Here is a 17,384-nt window from a genome sequence, read left to right as displayed (position 1 = left end):
ACCATTACAGTCTCCTACAGAATGGTTTCGCTGCCTTAAAAATCCCGTGTGTTCCACCCACTTATCCCCCTCCTACCTTCACTCCCATCCAGGCTTTGGCAGTGACTGACCTTTTACTGTCTCTGTAGTTTTGCCTTTTCCAGAACGTCATATAGTTGGAACCATGGAGTATGTAGCCTTTTTTTAAAAATTGAAGTATAGTTGACGTACAATATTATACAAGTGACAGGTGTGTAATGTAGTGATTCACAGTTTTTAAAGGGTATACTCCATTTACAGTTATTTAAAATATTGGCTGTACGAACAGTTGTTTTAATGCCCACTACGTTCTGTCCTGTATTAATATGTAGTTAATTAAGTGGGTATTAATGAATTAAGTTGATAGTAATTTATTAATATGAATCTATTGCGTGCTCTATGTTAAATTCATCCTTTGTTGTTAGTTGTGTTAAGGCTTTTCCATACTGTCTTAAACTTTTAACCAGTTTTTAAAAGGCTTTTATTATAAAGCTAACAAATGGTTTTCCACTTTCTCTTTCAGTTCATCCACTTCACTGCTTCTCTCTCTCTCTCTCTTTCTCTCTCTCTGCTGGCTTCTGGGTATTCCAGCAAAAGCAAGATCTTTTCTCTGTTCTCACTGGTGACTTGCATTGTGCTGCATGGATTTTCTTTATTTTCCCCACATTGAGAGAGAAACAGTTAAGTTTGGGAGGCTGGAGAGATGCAAACAGCTGTTTTGCAGCAGCACATCAGCTGACGCAGCAGTAGACTTCTACTTCTCATTTCAGGTCAGGGGCAGACGGGGAGAGGAAGTGGCCTTGGATTTTGTTGTCGATTTGGAGAGGATGGTCATGGGGTCGATTTGCTGGTTTCTGATCTCATTAGCCCGGAAAACAGAATGCCTGCTGGAAGCGGCTTCTCTGGTGCCTTCTTTCCTGCTCCTGAAACCAGGGTGTGTGTGTGTGTGTGTGTGTGTGTGTGTGTTGACAGACGTGGGCTCACGGGTCCAAGTTTCTGTTCTGAGATTGCGGGGTGGTGGGGGACAGGCGGGGCTTTGCCCAAGAAGAGGGGGCTGGACAGTCAAGGAAGGAAGGAGACACATTTCCTGGAGAAGGAAGTGGCCTGAGTGGAGACCCCAGAATGTAGAGTCTAGAAAGCAGGATGTGTCGGGTCTCCAAGATCACCCCCAAGTTGGAGGATTTGCTAGGAGGACTCCCAGGACCCAGCATATGGTGGTACCCACAGCGGTGATGAATTGCAGTGAAAGACACAAGGCACAGTCAGCAAAGGGAAAGGCGCACGGGGTGAAGTCTGGGGGAACCAGGCACAGGCTCCCAGAGCCCTCTCCCAGGGCAGGGGTCACACAGGACACCCTTCATTCCCCGAGTGAGGTGTCCTCTACCAGGGACACCCAGTAGAGACTCAGTGCCCAGGATTCTTACTGGGGCTGGTCATATAGGCGCTGTCTACCTGGCACAGACCGAAATTCCGGACTCCCAGAAGGAAATCAGGTGTCAGCATAAACCACAGTGTTTGTACAAACTGTCCTGGTACAGTGAGCCCCTCTTATCTGTCAGGGAGAGGTGGGAGCCCTCCTGAAATCCAGGATCGCAGACACCAGCCAGGGACAGCCTTGCTAGCAGGGCAGCCTCACCCCTGCTGGCTCTTTTGCACACGGGTGATCTCACTCCCATCCCACCGGGTTCTCAAGTTCAAACTCTCCCCCGTCCTGGGAGCATGGCCTTTGGCCAGTTGCTCTGTGCCCCTGGGGTCCCAAGGGACCTCAGGATGCCAGGCTATATTGGAAGATAATGCCCTCTCCCACTGGTGTATGTGGTAACAACACAGCATTTATAGCTCTGAGTGTGGCTGTCTTGCATCCCTTATTTTGCCCTTGCAGAAACCCTGTGAGGTGGGCAGAGTTGTCTCCACTTTCCAGATGAGAAGAGTCTCAGCTAAGAAGCAGCAGTCTGTCCTCAAACCTAGGTTCCTTTCCACTCTCATTTCCTGACATCATTCTGGAAGCACCTTCCTGGTTTTGGTCCTATATGTGTGTCACTTTTTGTGTTATTGACTTACTACTTAAAAAAAAAAAATCTCATAAAAAAAAAATCCTGCACAAAGGAAGCTTTCTATCATGACCTCAAATCGGAAATTAAAAATGTCTCTGAATAGGGAATTCTCTGGCGGTCCAGTGGTTAGGACTCTGCGCTTCCACAGCAGGGCGCGCGGGTTCAATCCCTGGTTGGGGAACTAAGATCCCGCAAGCTGTGCAGTGCAGCCAAAGAAAAGAAAAATCTCCAAGTAAAGAAGCAAAATATCACTAGGCTCTCTGTAAAATACCGTCGCCTGTGGCACGAGCCTGAGGCCAGCTCTGCTGAAATGGAGATCGGGTGGAGGTGTATTGCAGAGGCACTAGGGGCCGAGCCAGCTCCCTGCAGACTTTCTCTTTGAGACGCTGGTGGGGAGGGAATGGGGGGTGAATGGAGAAGATAGTGACTTTATTAACATGTGAATCTATTTTATTTTATTTGGAGGCTGGAGGGAGGGGCGATGACTGGGAAACATCCTTCTGCACTGGGGGATGCATTATGCAAGAGAACAGATGGAAAGGGTTAGTTCTTTTTCCATCCAGAGCGAGGCTGGCTCACCAGAGGGGATCCCTCGAGGTCATGGACATCAGAGCCATTTGGGGAACATGTGTTTACCCATCAGGGCTTTGAATGGGTAGCGGAAGCCCCATCGGATGGGCAGTTCATTGGGGATACGCACCCTCTTGAGCGTGACCAGGGAGAGGGCTGTTTGAAGGGGTCCCCAGGGCTCCCGGGAAGCCGGGCCCCTCACTGCTCTTGTCACTGCAGGTCACCGGAATCCCCATGAACTGCTCTGTGAAACTGCAGCTGAGCCTCTACGTTAAGTCTGTGAAAGGCATCGGGTGAGTGGGGTCTGGGAGCCCCGGGCTGCCTTGCTGTTGAGAGATCAGGGACTCGGGACTCTGGCCAGGTCCTTGGGAACCTGGCATCTGGGGAGAGAGATGGTCCTTCGGGATATGGAATCTGGTCCCTGCCCCTTGAACCCCTGAGGGGGGTCTTAGCTCTCAGCCGAGCCCAAACTGCATCCTGACATCCCTGCTCTGTACTCTCTTGACATTTGTCCCCCAGATTAGCCAGACTCTTCCATCCAAGCTGTTTCCCATTCGACAGAGTAGCAAAAATTAAATCCTGCCAAAACCAAGTGTCTGTAAGTGGAAACTTAGCAAACAGTCTTCTGAAGTGAGACCGTTCACTTGACGGGAGGAATTCTTTAAGCACTGGTTTTCTTTTTCTTTTTTTTGAGTTGGTTTTCAGTAACCGCTTTATCAAGATTTAATTCACACAGTATAAAACTCACCCTTTAAAAGTGCACAATTCGGTGATTTTTAGGACATTCATGGAGCTGGGCAGCATCACCCCAATCAATTTTGAAACATTTCCATCCACCCCCTCCAAAGAAACCCCACACCGTTTAGCAGTCACTGCCCATTTCCCCAGCCCCAGGCAGCCCTTAATTTACTTTCTGTTCCTGTGGACTTACCTGATCTGGCCATATCATGGGAATAGAATTATATAATATGTGTCTGGCTTTTTTCACTTAACATGATGTTTTCAAGGTTCATCCGTGTTGTGGCCTGTGTCACTGCTTCATTCCATTTTATGGCTGAATAACATTCCATTGCATGGAAAGACCATGTTTTTATTCATCAGTTGATGGACATTTGGGTTGTTTCTGCTTTTTGGCCATTATGAATAGTGCCGAATATTTGAATATTTGAATATTTAAAGTTTCTGTGTGGATGTATGTTTTCTCTTGGGTAGATACCTTGCAGCAGAATTGCTGGGTCATATGGTGACTCTATGTTTAAGAGTTTCAGGAGCTGCCAGACTGGTTTCCAGGGCGGCTGCGACATTTTACACTCCCACCAGCAGCGTGGGAGGTGCCAGTGTCTCTACATCCTTGCCAGCTCTTGTTATAACATCGAGTTAGGATAGAGCTGGGTGAGGGAGCACACTGGTCGTTACGTCAGGGTCTGTACTTCTTTATTTTTAAAAATTTTTTTGGTCGCGCTGTGTGGCATGCGGGATCTTAGTTCCCCAACCAGGGATCGAACCCGTGTCCCCTGCCTTGGAAGCACAGAGTCTTAACCTCTGGACCACCAGGGAAGTCCCCTGTACTTCTTAGCATATTTGAAATAGTTTCATTAAAAAAAACAACCCCCAGAAAGATTCCTGGGCTGCAGGAATGTGAGCATCTGTTTGGTTTTGTGAGATGCCTCTTAGCTGGAAAGAATGACACTTTGTCTGAGCTGGTGCGCATGTCAGTGCAGCTCATCCTTACTCCCCCTCTAGCTTTTCATTTTTACATTTTGAGGCTGCTCAGAGAGTTTGTTCCTGAAGCGTTTGTGGCGGGTGAAACAGCCCCACGCGTGCATTAGGTGTCTGCTGCCCAGACGTGAGCTCCACAGGGCTCCCGTCCCTCAGCGCCTGGGCTGCTAACTTGGATGTGCAGGGCCGGCAGGTGACTAAGTGGAACCCGTGGGGATGGGACCAAGGGCCAGCCTCTGTCCAGCGCCAGGGCCCACGCACTCAGTGTGGCCACATCCTATGCATTTGCAAATGCATTTTTCAAAATCTGGATGTTAGCACACATTTCACCTGTTGGGAGTTCATTCAGATTTTTGACAAATGCTGCTCAAGCCAGCAGCCTATCTGGGTGGCTGGATTCTGCCTGCTGGTGGCCCTGAGCCACCACCCTGATGTCTCTGGGCCTCTGTGTTCCCATCTGTTCGGAACCAAGGCCGCACAGCTGCCTGGCTGCCCCTGTGGGCTGGGATGGTGGTCTCAGGGGCGGTGGTCCAACAGCAGTGCTTACCAGCATCTCCCAGGGCTGTCGAGGAACCCGTGTGGGAAAAGTCTGGAGACACCGCCGCCCGCCCGGAAGCAGAGCTGTCTGGCTGTGACTTGTCTGAGGAACTTTTGTGCTGTTTGCTCACAAGATAAAGGCAGCAGGGTTGTACACTCTGTGCATTCAATTGACATCAGTTCTTACAAACTCAGATTAAAGAGGCTGAAGTGAAGGGGATGCGCCATTGTATTTCCAGAGCGTCCTCCGTGTCTGTCTCCTCTGTAGGTGATACGGTGTAAATTCATTTCACTGCACAGTACTCTACTGAACAAGCGCTTGTTGAGAACTGTGATTGAGGATTTTGACCTTCTGTGCTGACTCTGGTGCCTGTCCCCTGAGAGAGTACCAGCTCCCCTCCAGCTGTGCCTTCTTTAAGCAGACCCAGGAATGGTGAAGTTACAGAATATTTGTTTGTCCAGTTGTTTGCAGGCATTTGACAACAAGACAACAATAATAAAGATCGAGCACTATATGCCTTTTTTTTGGCTGTGCCACACGGCTTGTGGGATTTCATTTCCCTGACCAGGGATTGAACCCAGGCCACAGCAGTGAAAGCCCAGAATCCTAACCACTAGGCCACCAGGGAACTCCCCTAGAGCACTTTTTATATGCTGGGTATTTTTCATGGTGTCGCGTTCCGTCCTCACTAGAGCCCTGTGAGGAGTTCCATTATAATCCCCATTTTACAGAGGAGGAACAGAGAGGGTAAGTAGCATGGCCAAGGTCACACAGCTATCTAGTAGCTGACTGTGTCGGGGGTCCCCAAGACCACTCTCGGGTTTGATGATTCCCTGGGAAGACTCAGGGGACCCAGCACGTAGTTAATAGTCACGGCTGTGATTTACTACAGAGAAAGGATTCAAAACATAATTGGCAAAGGGAAAAGGCTCACGGGGTGAAGTCTGGGGAAACCAGGCACAGGCTTCTAGAGCCCTCTCCCAGGAGGGTCACACCAGGACACGCTTCATTTCCCCGGTGACAAGTTGTGACAACATGTGTGAAATGTCCCCTACCAGAGATGCCCAGTAGAAACTCAGCACCCAGGGTGTTTACTGGGGGCTGGTCACGTAGGCGCCTTCTGCTTGGCACGGACCCAGATTCCAGACTCCCCAAAGGAAAGCAAGTGATCAGCATAAACCGTGTTGTTTGTTGTCTGGGCGTATTGCCATCCAGAATAAGATTGGGATTCTGTTTCTAAAAAAGAACACATGGATATCAGCTAGGTCCCTGGCAGCCCCTCCACGTAAGAAGTTTTCATTTAAAGAGATATTGTTGGGTCGTCAGTTTGCGCCCCGTCGGGAGATGCCCATCGCTCAAGCCCATGCCGACCAAGTTGCTGCAACGTCAAATCCCTCCTGACCCTGGGGCTTCCGATCACAGGTCCAGAGCTGCCTGATCTAAGACACCCTGACATAACTTCTCACTTGCTTGGTCTCGCTTATTTCCAGACAAACTGGGAAAATCGAGCCGGTGATCCTGCCACTGATGTGGTTTGGAGAGGTAAGGCTGCTCCCCTCTCCCCGGGTACTGGGCACCCGAGGGCGTGGTGTCTGATGCCTCAGTGAGGAGTTGATGTGGGCATTTGGGGCAGGAGGCTGTGTGTGGTGGGGAGGCTAGGCTGGGGGAGCTGGACTGAGTAATGCAGAACCATCTGTTAGAAACTTCGCCCTCTCCAAGCACTTTATGTCAGTTATCCCACTGGGTTGAAAGGATCACACGAGATGAGGAACACCGGAGCTGCATGAAACTGTAAAGTCCCTGGTCAGGGTGTAAAATAATTGTGTTAACGCACATGGCCCCTTCTCCTGAGATGAAGGGAAGTTGGTTTTCAGGGTGTCAACTTTTTATTGAAATTTCTTCTCTCCCAGCTTTTCAGGGTTCCTTCTGGCTTAGCTCGTTTTAAATCAGGGTGAGCTAACCACTGGATCAGACAGGCTTCAAATGTCAAGCTCACTTCCCACTCACATCACAGTCTGATGGGGGGCAGGCGGAGCTCTGCTCCACGCAGACATTCAGGGACATCCAGGCTCCTTCCATCTTCTGGTCCTGCCCTCTTGGAGATCTTCAGAATCCGTCTCCATTCAGTAAATTGGGAAAGAGATGGAGAGAATCATATGGGGGCCAGGCGTGGAAGTTGCAGCATCACTGTGCCCCCATCCCATTGGCCAGACCAAGTCATATGGGCCTGCCTAGCTGCATGGAGTCTGGGAAATGTAGTCCTGTTGTGTGGCCCCAGAGGAAATAAGAGGCATGGCTGGCTCCATCCATCGCATGCTTTGGCCAGTGGGCTTGAGATGGGAAAGGGGTTGGGGGACGGAGGGGTGTGGTGTGGGGTGGCGTCTGCACCCTCAGCCCACAGTACGTGGCACCAGTCCACTTGTTTGTCTTTCTCCTTCGCCAGAGCGGGGCAATGGAGGGTGAGACCCTTCAGACGTTCTACACCCAGCTGGTGTTGATGCCCAAGGTGCTGCGTTATGCCCAGTACGTGCTCCTTGCCCTGGGCTGCGTCCTGCTGCTCATCCCCATCGTCTACCAAATCCGGAGCCAAGTAGGTGGTGGCCAGAGCCTGGCCGGGGCCGAGTGGCCCCTTGCTTGCCTGCTTGGGGGATGGAGGGGCTCAGATCAGATCCCCCAGCAGCCCCTTCCTGCTGTGCCCACGGACACCTTCAGCCTGCAGCCCACCTCGGGCGGCAGTCCTAGGTCTCCGCCTGGGCTGGGGAGCTGTTGCCGCATCCTTGCTTCTCTTGCATGTTCTGTTGCCACTTCTCTGCCTGTTCTGGGAGGCCTGGGGACCCTCCCTTGGAGGGGCTGCAGGTGGTTTTGGATCAGGAGACCTGGTACTTGAATGGTTTGTTCTTCAAGTCAGCAGCTGCTGGCTTTCAGGCTCTGGCAGGTACAGGGACACGACAGTGAACAAGGCAGTTGCTACTCCCGGGGGAAGGGGGGTGCGGGGACTGGCATTCTAGTTGGAAAGACAGGTGGAAACCAAGTAAATAAACAGAAGAGATGATTTCACCGATGATAATAGAAAATGTGATGGGCTTAGGGCAGTGCTGTCTGATACGAATACAACATGAGCCACGTGTGTGATTTTAAATTTTCTAATAGCCACCTTAAGTAAAAGGGAATTAATTTTAATCATATCTTTTATTTAACCCGAATATATCCAAAATATCAATATGACCATGTCCACGTGTAATCAATATAAAAAATATAAATTTTTTACATTTTCTTTCTGGTTAAGTCTTTGGAATCCGCTGTGTATTTTACATTTACATCAGGTCTTGACTGGGACTCGCCCCTTTTCGAAGCCTCAACGGCCATATGTGGCTACCAAGTTGGACACCGCAGCATCCCAGGGCGTTGGCGACAACTATAGAGACAATGTCAGAAAAGGTTTCTCGGAAGAGGTCGAATTTAAGCTTAGAAGTGAATGCTCAGCACAGAGTCAGGGAGAGAGTGCTCCGGGTGGAGGAATGGCCAGTGCAAAGGCCCTGAGGCAGGGGTGGGTGAGGTGTGTTGGAGGCTCCCGCAGGGCCAGGGTGGCTGGAGGGGAGTGGGCATGGGGGCAGCGGGGGAGGAGGTGGTGTCTGAGAGGCCAATGTAGGTCATGCCTGGTCCTGTAATGCAGGGTGAGCAGCTTGGAACTGATTCTGGGGGTGACGGGAAGCTGTTGGAAGCTGTAAAGGAGAGGAGTGACTAGGTCAGTTAACGTGTGGCCGCTTGGTCTTCAGATGGGAGAGCGGAAGCAGGGGGACCAGTGAAGAGGCCCAGGTGAGCGAGGACGGTGGCTTGGACCAGGATAGGAGCAGGTATTTGGGGAAGGAGCACAGATGGAGAAGAGCCCTGAAGAGCCAGCCCTGGGGCATCTACCATTCAGAGGCAGGAAAAAGAGGGGCCAATAACAAATGCCCCCCTTTTTTGGCCGCGTTGTGAGGCATGCAGGATCTTAGTTCCCCAAGTAGGAATCGAACCCATGCCCCCTGCAGTGGAAGTGCATAGTCTTAACCACTGGACCACCAGGGAAGTTCCAACAAATGCACCTTGATTTGGCATCATTCATTCATTCATGGCATTCACTGACACCTTCACAGCTTATGGGGGGGTCACTGTGCACAGTTCTGGGGATACAGACATGAGTAGGATGTGAGGTCCGGAGACCAGGGGGCTTTAAGCAAGTTACTGCCGTCACATGGTGACAAGGCCCGTGGATGCAAGGCCCCCAGGGCAGCGGGGATGGGTGGGCAGCTACCTGGTGGACAGGGGACCCTGTTCAGTGGCAGGGGGTCTTGAAAGGCCATTTTGAATCTATGAACCAGAACCTCCCCACCCGGTGCCCCCTGCCCCCCGCGTTGTCCTGGAGCCACAGCCCTTAGCCTCGGTCGGGGGCTGCCCAGCTCCCCTGCTGCCCCTCGGGCCGCCTGCAACGCCTGCTTTCTTGCTTTAGCTCCGGCCAACAGCGTTTTCTCTTCTTCCTCTTCCTTGGAGGCAGCTCGCACGCTCGCTCGCTTAACTTGCTTGTTTGCTGGGGCGAGGACAAACCTTTCCAGGCTCTTAACCTGGGCTTTCAGACCCTTAACCTGATTTCCCTTCCAAATTCCCAGTCCTTTGGGGGAAAAGGTTTGCACTGGTGTGAGGGTACCGGGGCCTCTGGTGTTTTGAGCCCCCAGTGAACGTTGGGGGCCCAGTCCTCTGTCACTGCCCCAGCCAGAGCAGAAGGGAACTCCCTAGGGTTTTTGGAATGAATCATGCTGGGAGGACAGAGGGGCCAGAAGCCCTAGCTCCCAACCCGTGGATGTCTCCCTGGGGCCAGCATCACCGTGGGTTTCCAGGAGTGAGGGCCAGGGGAGCAGCGGTGAGGGGCTGGACCAGACAGCCTCTGCCCTCTGTCTCTCCTAATGGTCCGTCAGAAGGGGGAGGGGGAAGACAGTGAGGATGAACAATGTGAAAGCTTCCCTGCTTCACATCCCCCATCCGTGTCCCCCAAATCCGATAAGAATATCATCGTCTCTACTGACCATGGTTGAGGCCCCCTCCCCGCAGGTTTTGCTGGAGGCCCAGTCGTTGAAATTTATCCCGTTATGTATTTTTTGGTTTAGCAGGGGTTAGGCCTTACAGTGTTTTTATGTATCTGTCCTGATAGGGGAGAAAAAAAAAAAAAAAGAATGGCATGTCGTTAACCTCAACGTATTTTAATTTCTCTTCAAAGACGTTTTTCTTGTCAAGTCGTTCTTGAAAGAAAAAACTTTTTTTTTAGAGGAATGTCGCTGTTTCCGGTCGAGTTAAAATGCCACCCACTAGCTCGGCCAGTGGAGCACGAGACTTAAAATGCCACTTGCTCAGCTCTCTGAGCCTCGGCCAATCCACCTTGCCCAGCACGGCCCGTCTCCCCTCCGTGATTCGGCTCAGATTCTCAGGCTGACAAACCCTTTTCGGCTCAGCTTGCCCGTCTGACCAAGTGCGTTTCCTGAAGATGCTCGTATTTCTGTCTTTGGTGAAAGACACCATCACTCCCCAGGTGTCAGCCAACTCCAGTCACTAATGGTGGTTGGACTCTAGAATTCTGTACCCCACCCTCTGCTTTTTGAAAATCGGAGAACCGTGTAAAAACCGTGTGTGTTCGGCTGCAACGTCAACTATAAATTAGCTTGGTTATCTTCTAGGAGAAGTGCTATTTATTTTGGAGTAGTAGTAAAAAGGGCTCAAAGGATAAGGAGGCCATTCAGGCCTATTCTGAATCCCTGATGACATCAGCTCCCAAGGGGACTGTACTGCAAGAAGCAAGACTGTAGGTGGGTACCAGGTAACACCTCTCGCCCCCCATCCCCTCCCATAGTGAGTAGAACTCTGGCGGCTTGAAACGCTTGGGATCTCACACATCTCTTCAGCCTGAACTTCACCTGGAGTGTCTACAGATTGAAAATACGTATTTGTGTATTTTGTTGTCTTCTTACGTTCCGAGTGATCCCAGGCGTGGTAGGCGATGGAGGGTGACTAGTGGGCTGGTGTCTTGTTTGCAAGGTTGTCTTAGAAAGGCAGGATCGAGGTTTAGGTCTCAGCTGCTTCTCAGACCTCTGGTGCGATATAGACTCTTCTGGGAAAGTCTGCGAAAAAATGCAGAACCACAGACATCCTTCTAGACCTCTTGGAATAGCGTCATGGGTGGGGCCCGGGAATCTGTATTTTAATGGCCCCCTAACAGGATTCTGATGTAGATAAGTTTAAATAAATCCGGATGACTGGCCAAGACAAAAGAATTTAGGCATCACCTGGGCACCAAGTGTAGATCTAGGACTCGGTCTGAGGGTATGGTTGCCAGACTGAGCAAAAACAAACAGCCCCAGAAACAACAACAACAAACGGACGCCCTGTTAAATGTGAATTTCAGGGAAACAGTGAATGATTTTTAGCCTGAGTGTGTCCCGTGAAATTATCAGGACATGCTTCTACTGAAAAACTGTTGTTTACCTGAAATTCACATTTAACTGGCTGCCCTCCTTCATCGGGCAGCCTACCTGCGGGAGACGGAGGCTAGTGCCTTTGGGGGTTCACCTCCTGGGCTGTGTTCCTTTAGGTCTGAGGTCTTAGGAGAGCCGAGTCCCGCCAGGGGATGTGACAGGCAGAGCTCTGGGCCCTACGGTTGGGGTTTGGGCGGGGGTGAGCCGCCCTATGCTTATGCCTCAGATTATAGCTGTAATTTTGGTTTCTGAAAAATGTACCACCTCTCCAGCTTCTGGGGCTGGGCCTGCTCGGGTTTAAATAGCTTTCCTGAGAGCCACAGGCTGGGGATGAGGTGACAGCCCTACTCTTTGGGACCAGTTGGCGGCTTCCAGTTTGCTTGGATTGCCAGGGCCGGAGGAGGAGATAAAATAGGACATGGGCGCTGGGCGTGGGTGTGTTTGTTGGCAGGTACTGCCAGCCCTGCAAGGAGCGGGAGGGAGGGACCGCTGTGCCCCCAGCCAGGCTCTGGGGGGCTCCTACTGCCGATCTGGGGATAAGAGAGCCCGACCACGTCAGGGCTGGGTTTTAAGGGGGTGTCTTCCTGAGCTTAGGGGGCAGGGTGTCCTAGCTGGAGACGAGCCCCCCGTTGCCTTCCTCTCTCCCAGAATTCCTCTTGGGACGCCCTTCTTGTGTACGATTTGGCCCCATTGGCACCCCTGCCCCCTTGCAGCCACGATTCCCTTCTGCAGAAACTGGCTTGGCGTTCTCGCGGTGCAGGGGTGGGGTCTTCAGGCACAGAGATGGGGGTTATTTGCTTTTAGCATAGACAGAGCTGGTGTTTGTGAGGTCTCAGCCCCATGGCTGCACCTCCCTGGACACAGCTAGGATGTCCTGCTTCCTGCCCCCCCCCCCCAAAATAAAAATAAGACAAAACCAAAGCTGGAGTCTCTTCGTGATTTACCAGCAGAATCCAAATGTCAAGTTATTAGGGAAGTTTTTGATTAAAGAGATGCTACTGCTCTGTCTTCTGGAAGGCAGGTCAGCCTTCGGCCCGGATGAGACCCCTACCCCCGGTCACGTGTACTTGGGGAAGGCAGTGTCCTGTCGGGTCTGCTTTAGGGGACCAGGCACCGGGGAAGCGGCCAGTGGTCCTGGAGACCTGGATCCCTGCAGCTCGGCCTCCAGCCTGTGCTGAGTCCCTGGGGACGGTCCTATACCTTGCCCCGCGTCTGGGCACGGGGGTGGCCTTGAGGGGCTGCTTTGCTCCAGGAAAGGGAGGACATGGGGCCTCCACTAGCCCAGAAGGGTGTTTTTGTGTGAATAAGAAAAGACAGCTCCTCTGTGCAGACGTGGCCTGCTTTAGGGCTGAGGGCTTGGCAAACAGAGTACACCCCGTTTATACCCACTTGGCTGGGTGCCCTTGTGCAGTGAACAGCCTGGACAGTGGTACTGGGCAGCCCTTCAGGGACATGTTCCAGGATCATCTCTTGCCGTCTCATGATTTCGCTCGTTAATTCCAAGTCCTCATTCCTCAGTTAAACGGAGTGTATTCCCTGAAGGTTTGTACATGTGTCTTTCTTGGGAAGGCAGTTTCCCCTTTGCACTTTTTTTTTTTTTTTTTTTTTTTTTTGCGGTGCGCGGGCCTCTCACTGTTGTGGCCTCTCCCGTTGCGGAGCACAGGCTCCGGACGTGCAGGCTCAGCGGCCATGGCTCACGGGCCCAGCCGCTCCGTGGCACGTGGGATCTTCCCGGACCGGGGCACGAATCCGTGTCCCCGGCATTGGCAGGCGGACTCTCAACCACTGCGCCACCAGGGAAGCCCTCCCCTTTGCACTTTTGAGCGAGGCTTTCTCCAGTCGTGGCTCTCTGGGCCCACATCGCTAAGAATCCCCCGCCCCCCGACCCCCGCTGTCCCATGCTGCCTCTGTGTCGCGGGGGGCGGGGGGTGTCGGCAGAGGCGCACGCCCACCCCTCCTTGCCCCTGGCTGGAATGTGGCTCGGTGCGCGGAAGCCTGAGCTCTGTCCCCGAGGAAAGGAGTCAGGAGTCCCCCACTGCTCCCCACCCAGAGTGGGGTTTGATTTACCCCCCCCCCCCGGCGGTGAAGCAGGCCCCTGGGGGTTGTGAGCAAAGGCCCAGGTGGGTAGGGGCGTCCGGGGTTTTCCGACCACAGCTGCTGGGCAAGGAAGCCTCTCCGTTCTTCGAGGGGAAGGAAGCCAGGGCTTGGGGGGATGAAAAGTTGCCCCCAGTTCTTATCATCATGGCTACCTTTAAAATTTTCCTTAAATTGAGAAACTTAAAAATGTAAAACTAGATGAACTGCACGCTCTGAGTTCCCTCTCACCCAGACCCAACAACCCTGCTAACATTTTGTCGTATTTCACCTTTTCCCTGTGTGTCCTTTGCCCCCCTCGCCAAGTCCCACTGCCCCTCCCCCTCTCCCCAGAGACATCCATCGCTAGGAATTTGGTGTTTGCATGTTTCTTCCCCTCTAAGTCTGTATACATGTATCCATGAACGACAGATAATTTTTAAAAAGCTTACCTCCGTGGTGTCAAACTATATGAATCACTCCGCAGCTGGATTTCCCCTCTTCAGTTTTCTGTGTGACAACTGTGTAGGTTGACTACGATCTTGTAACTCTGTCTTTTAAATGCATTCTGATATCAGTGGACATTTAGGTGGTTTCCAGCTTTTCTGTGTTAACGGTATTGCTTATATAAGCCCTGGACTCCTTGCTCTGCCCTTCTCACTGTATTAGGCAAGTCTCTTAGGGTCTCAGTTTCCCCATCTCTAAGATGGGTGAGAGCATGGCAAGATGGTGTTTCGTGAGATTAGGAGACCCTTTGTAGTGGAGTCCCAGGAGTCTGTAGGTCACTCCAGTCTTCTCTCATCTCGAGCTTGATGGGGGGGGGTGCAGATGGGGGCTCCAAGGGGGGTTTCCATGCTGGTGGAGGACGTACAGGGGCGGAGCCAGGGTCCGGGCGGGGCTTGGTGGGCGGGGCTTAGTGATGCAGCACCTCCCCTTTTCTCCACAGGGTCCCAAAGATGCCGCCAGCCAGCCCAGCTTGGCTACTCAGCCAGACCAGCTCTCCAGCCCCTACACCCCGCTTCTTCAGGACTCTCTCAGCGGACAGCCCACTAATCCCAAAGTCTGAGCCACCCTCTGCTACCACATGCCTGTCGCACACTGCACACACCCCCAGCACGTGTCCACGTGTGTGCACAGGTGTGTGCAGACACTCAGGGATGGAGCCGCTGCTGAGGGGACTTGGAGAGAGGCTCGTCAACAAGGACTGTTCCGGAACCTTCTCTCCAAGTGATCCACAGGCCCGACCACAGGTGTGGGCACAGGTCCCCTTCCTTGGGTGAGCGAGCCTGAGCTCTTAAGGACTCAGGTCACCTCTCCCCAGCGGTCCTCTCCATCAGTCTCGAAACACTGCAGCCCCCGCCTGGTGTCTCGCCCAGGCAGGACAGGGCCTTTACTCCGAGGGGCTGTGGCCGCTGTCCCGAAACCTAGCCCAGGAGTGCAGACTGCTTGTGCGCCAGCCAGGTGGGCCGCGGGCCGTGGCTCAGCGCCCAGCCCGGACCCGGAGCTGTGGCCACTGGACACCCATCTGGGCCTCAAAACGGAGACGCCTCCGACCACATCCTTAACCCCCTGCAGGATCGTGATCTCCCTGAAGTCTACACAGGCGCCGGATTTGGGTGTCTGCGCCCCTTCCCTCCAGCCTAAACTGACATCATCATGTATACTGAGCCGGCCACTCCCTGGCTGGAGTGGCAGGAGGCTGTGCCCCGAGCCGCCCCCCACCAGGGTCCTCAGCTCTTCGGTGCCGGGGAGGAGGTAGAGAGGCCCCGGGCCCATCAGCCTGGGTGTCTGGTCGGGTGACCCGTCTGCCCGGGGCTCCTGGTCTCCGGGGCAAACCTCTGTCTCTTTTCTACTGGAAGAGAAATGAATTTTATCATCTTTTAAAAATAATTCACAGTTGAAATAATAAACCTTTTTAAAAAGTGACTGAGTCTGTGACAGCCTATTTGAGGGGGGACGGGAGGGCCCCCTGGGAAGTTCTGGGCTCTTCTTTTCTTAGCCAGTAGCTCCTTTCTGGTTACTGCCATGAATGTCTCTCAGGGACTGGGCTGCAGACTTGCCTTTCCCTTGTTTTAAAATTTACTTATTTATTTATTTATTTTTGGCTGCGTTGGGTCTTCGTTGCTATGTGCGCGGGCTTTCTCTAGATGTGGTGAGCGAGGGCTACTCTTCGTTGCGGTGCGTGGGCTTCTCATTGCGGTGGCTTCTCTTGTTGCAGAGCACGGGCTATAGGTGCGTGGGCTTCAGTAGTTGTGGCTCGTGGGCTCTAGAGCGCAGACTCAGTAGTTGTGGCGCACGGGCTTAGTTGCTCCGTGGCATGTGGGATCTTCCCGGACCAGGGATCGAACCCGTGTCCTCTGCATCGGCAGGCGGATTCTTAACCACTGCGCCACCAGGGAAGTCCCTAAAATTTAAACTTGTGTATATTTAACATTTTATATAAATTCTGTGTGAATTCAGTTCTTGTTTAGAAAGCATAGCATCCACGTGGACCACTCCCCCGACCCCCCTTTTGATCGTTGAGTAGAATTCCATCGTAGGCACATACCACGGGTTTCCAAGCATTCATGAGTTGAAGGACATTTCAGATGTTTCCAGTTTCCGACGATTATGAATATAAAGCTGCTATACAAACACGAATGTACAGGTTTTCGTGTGAACATATATTTTCTTTTCTTTTTCTTTTGTTTTGCTTGCGGGATCTTAGTTCCCTGACCAGGGATCGAACGGGGGCCGACAGCGGCAAAAGCGCCGAGTCTTAACCACCGGACCGCCAGGGAATTCCCAATTTTCATTTCTCTTAAGTAAAATACCTAGGAGTGAGAGTGCTAGGTCATATGGTAACACGTGATATAGGTCTGTGTTTAACGATATTCACGGTAACTGCACCATTCTGCATTCCCACCATCAAGGTATGATCGTTTCACCTGCTCTGCATACAGGCTGATACCTTGGCACTTCCAGCTTTTAAAAAACTGTCGTCATTTGTAGTGGTATCACACTGTGTTTTTTATTTGCATGGAAATACATCTCCCAATGAGATGGTGATTTCCTCTTCACCCCCAACGAATTTATGTATCTATGAATGACTGTTACTGCCAGGATGCGACCAATTTTGTCATCGATTCTATTCTTATTTTGTATAAGTGCAGAGAAGCCTTGTTTACATAAGTACATAGCTGGCAGTGGAAGGAATATCCTAATAGAGTCACTCAATTCTTAATACTGCTGAGTAATGGGCAAAAATCAGGTGACAATCTGTCATCAAAAAGTATTTTTACTGATTTATCAGCTGACGCGTCCATCTGACCTTTCTTCACATTTGTAGAAGGCAGCAAAGTGGAAACCACGGACTTGCAAAAGAACTGCAAAAAGATTACTCAATCTTTAGATCAGTTCTCGAAACCAGTTTGGGAGTGTCCCTCAGGTCGGGGCTGGAGGGCTGGGGAGAGCTGCGCCTGCCTGCTGCGGGGTCGGGGGCCTGGGGAAGGGCGCCTGCCGCCTGGCCCTGATCCCTGGGAGACCCGAAGGTGAAAAGCGTTCCCCAGCTTGAGTCTGATGACCACTGAGAGGATTGTTGACTTCCCTGTGTCCAAGCCGCATCACAGACACCTGCAACCTTTGCATTCAGCCCTGCCTGCTCATAAAGAGAAAAAAGAGACAATCTCCACAAAGCATTCTGGGGTGTGTGTGTGTGTGTGTGTGTGTCCTCCAAGGAAACATGGGACGGAAGAGGTGAATTTACCCTCCACATGTCTCATTGTGTGAACATCTTGCTTGTGAACACCTTGGTAAGGTTCAAGCTGATTTGTGTGTGTGTGTGTGTGTTTTTTTTTTTTTTGGTACAACTGTGGTCCCTAAACCCAGCCAATGACTTCATCCAGGGCTCAGAGGGAAACTGCCCTCTGGTCC

General features: G+C 52.0%; 1 protein-coding gene across 3 annotated transcripts in view; it reads left to right on the top strand.

The window, feature by feature from the left end:
- SCARB1 (scavenger receptor class B member 1) overlaps positions 1-15,377 on the top strand; it is a 79,234-nt gene extending 63,857 nt beyond the window's left edge. The window contains exons 9-13 of one of the 3 annotated variants that reach the window (XM_082853368.1): positions 2,862-2,935; positions 6,390-6,441; positions 7,343-7,489; positions 10,605-10,733; positions 14,419-14,528. In XM_082853368.1, coding sequence (XP_082709494.1) covers positions 2,862-2,935; positions 6,390-6,441; positions 7,343-7,489; positions 10,605-10,733 — 402 coding nt within the window. In that variant the 3' untranslated portion in view covers positions 14,419-14,528. Of the gene's footprint in view, positions 1-2,861; positions 2,936-6,389; positions 6,442-7,342; positions 8,405-10,604; positions 10,734-14,418 lie in introns of those variants that run through there. The other 2 variants (XM_082853369.1, XM_082853367.1) reach the window with 2 other exon arrangements.
- The last annotated feature ends 2,007 nt before the right edge of the window (positions 15,378-17,384 follow it).

The sequence above is a fragment of the Leucopleurus acutus genome (genome assembly GCF_964270905.1).
Source record: "Leucopleurus acutus genome assembly, chromosome: 13".
Lineage (NCBI taxonomy): Eukaryota > Metazoa > Chordata > Mammalia > Artiodactyla > Delphinidae > Leucopleurus > Leucopleurus acutus.
Note: the sequence above shows the minus strand (reverse complement) of the source record. Positions and strands in the feature narration are given on the sequence as shown.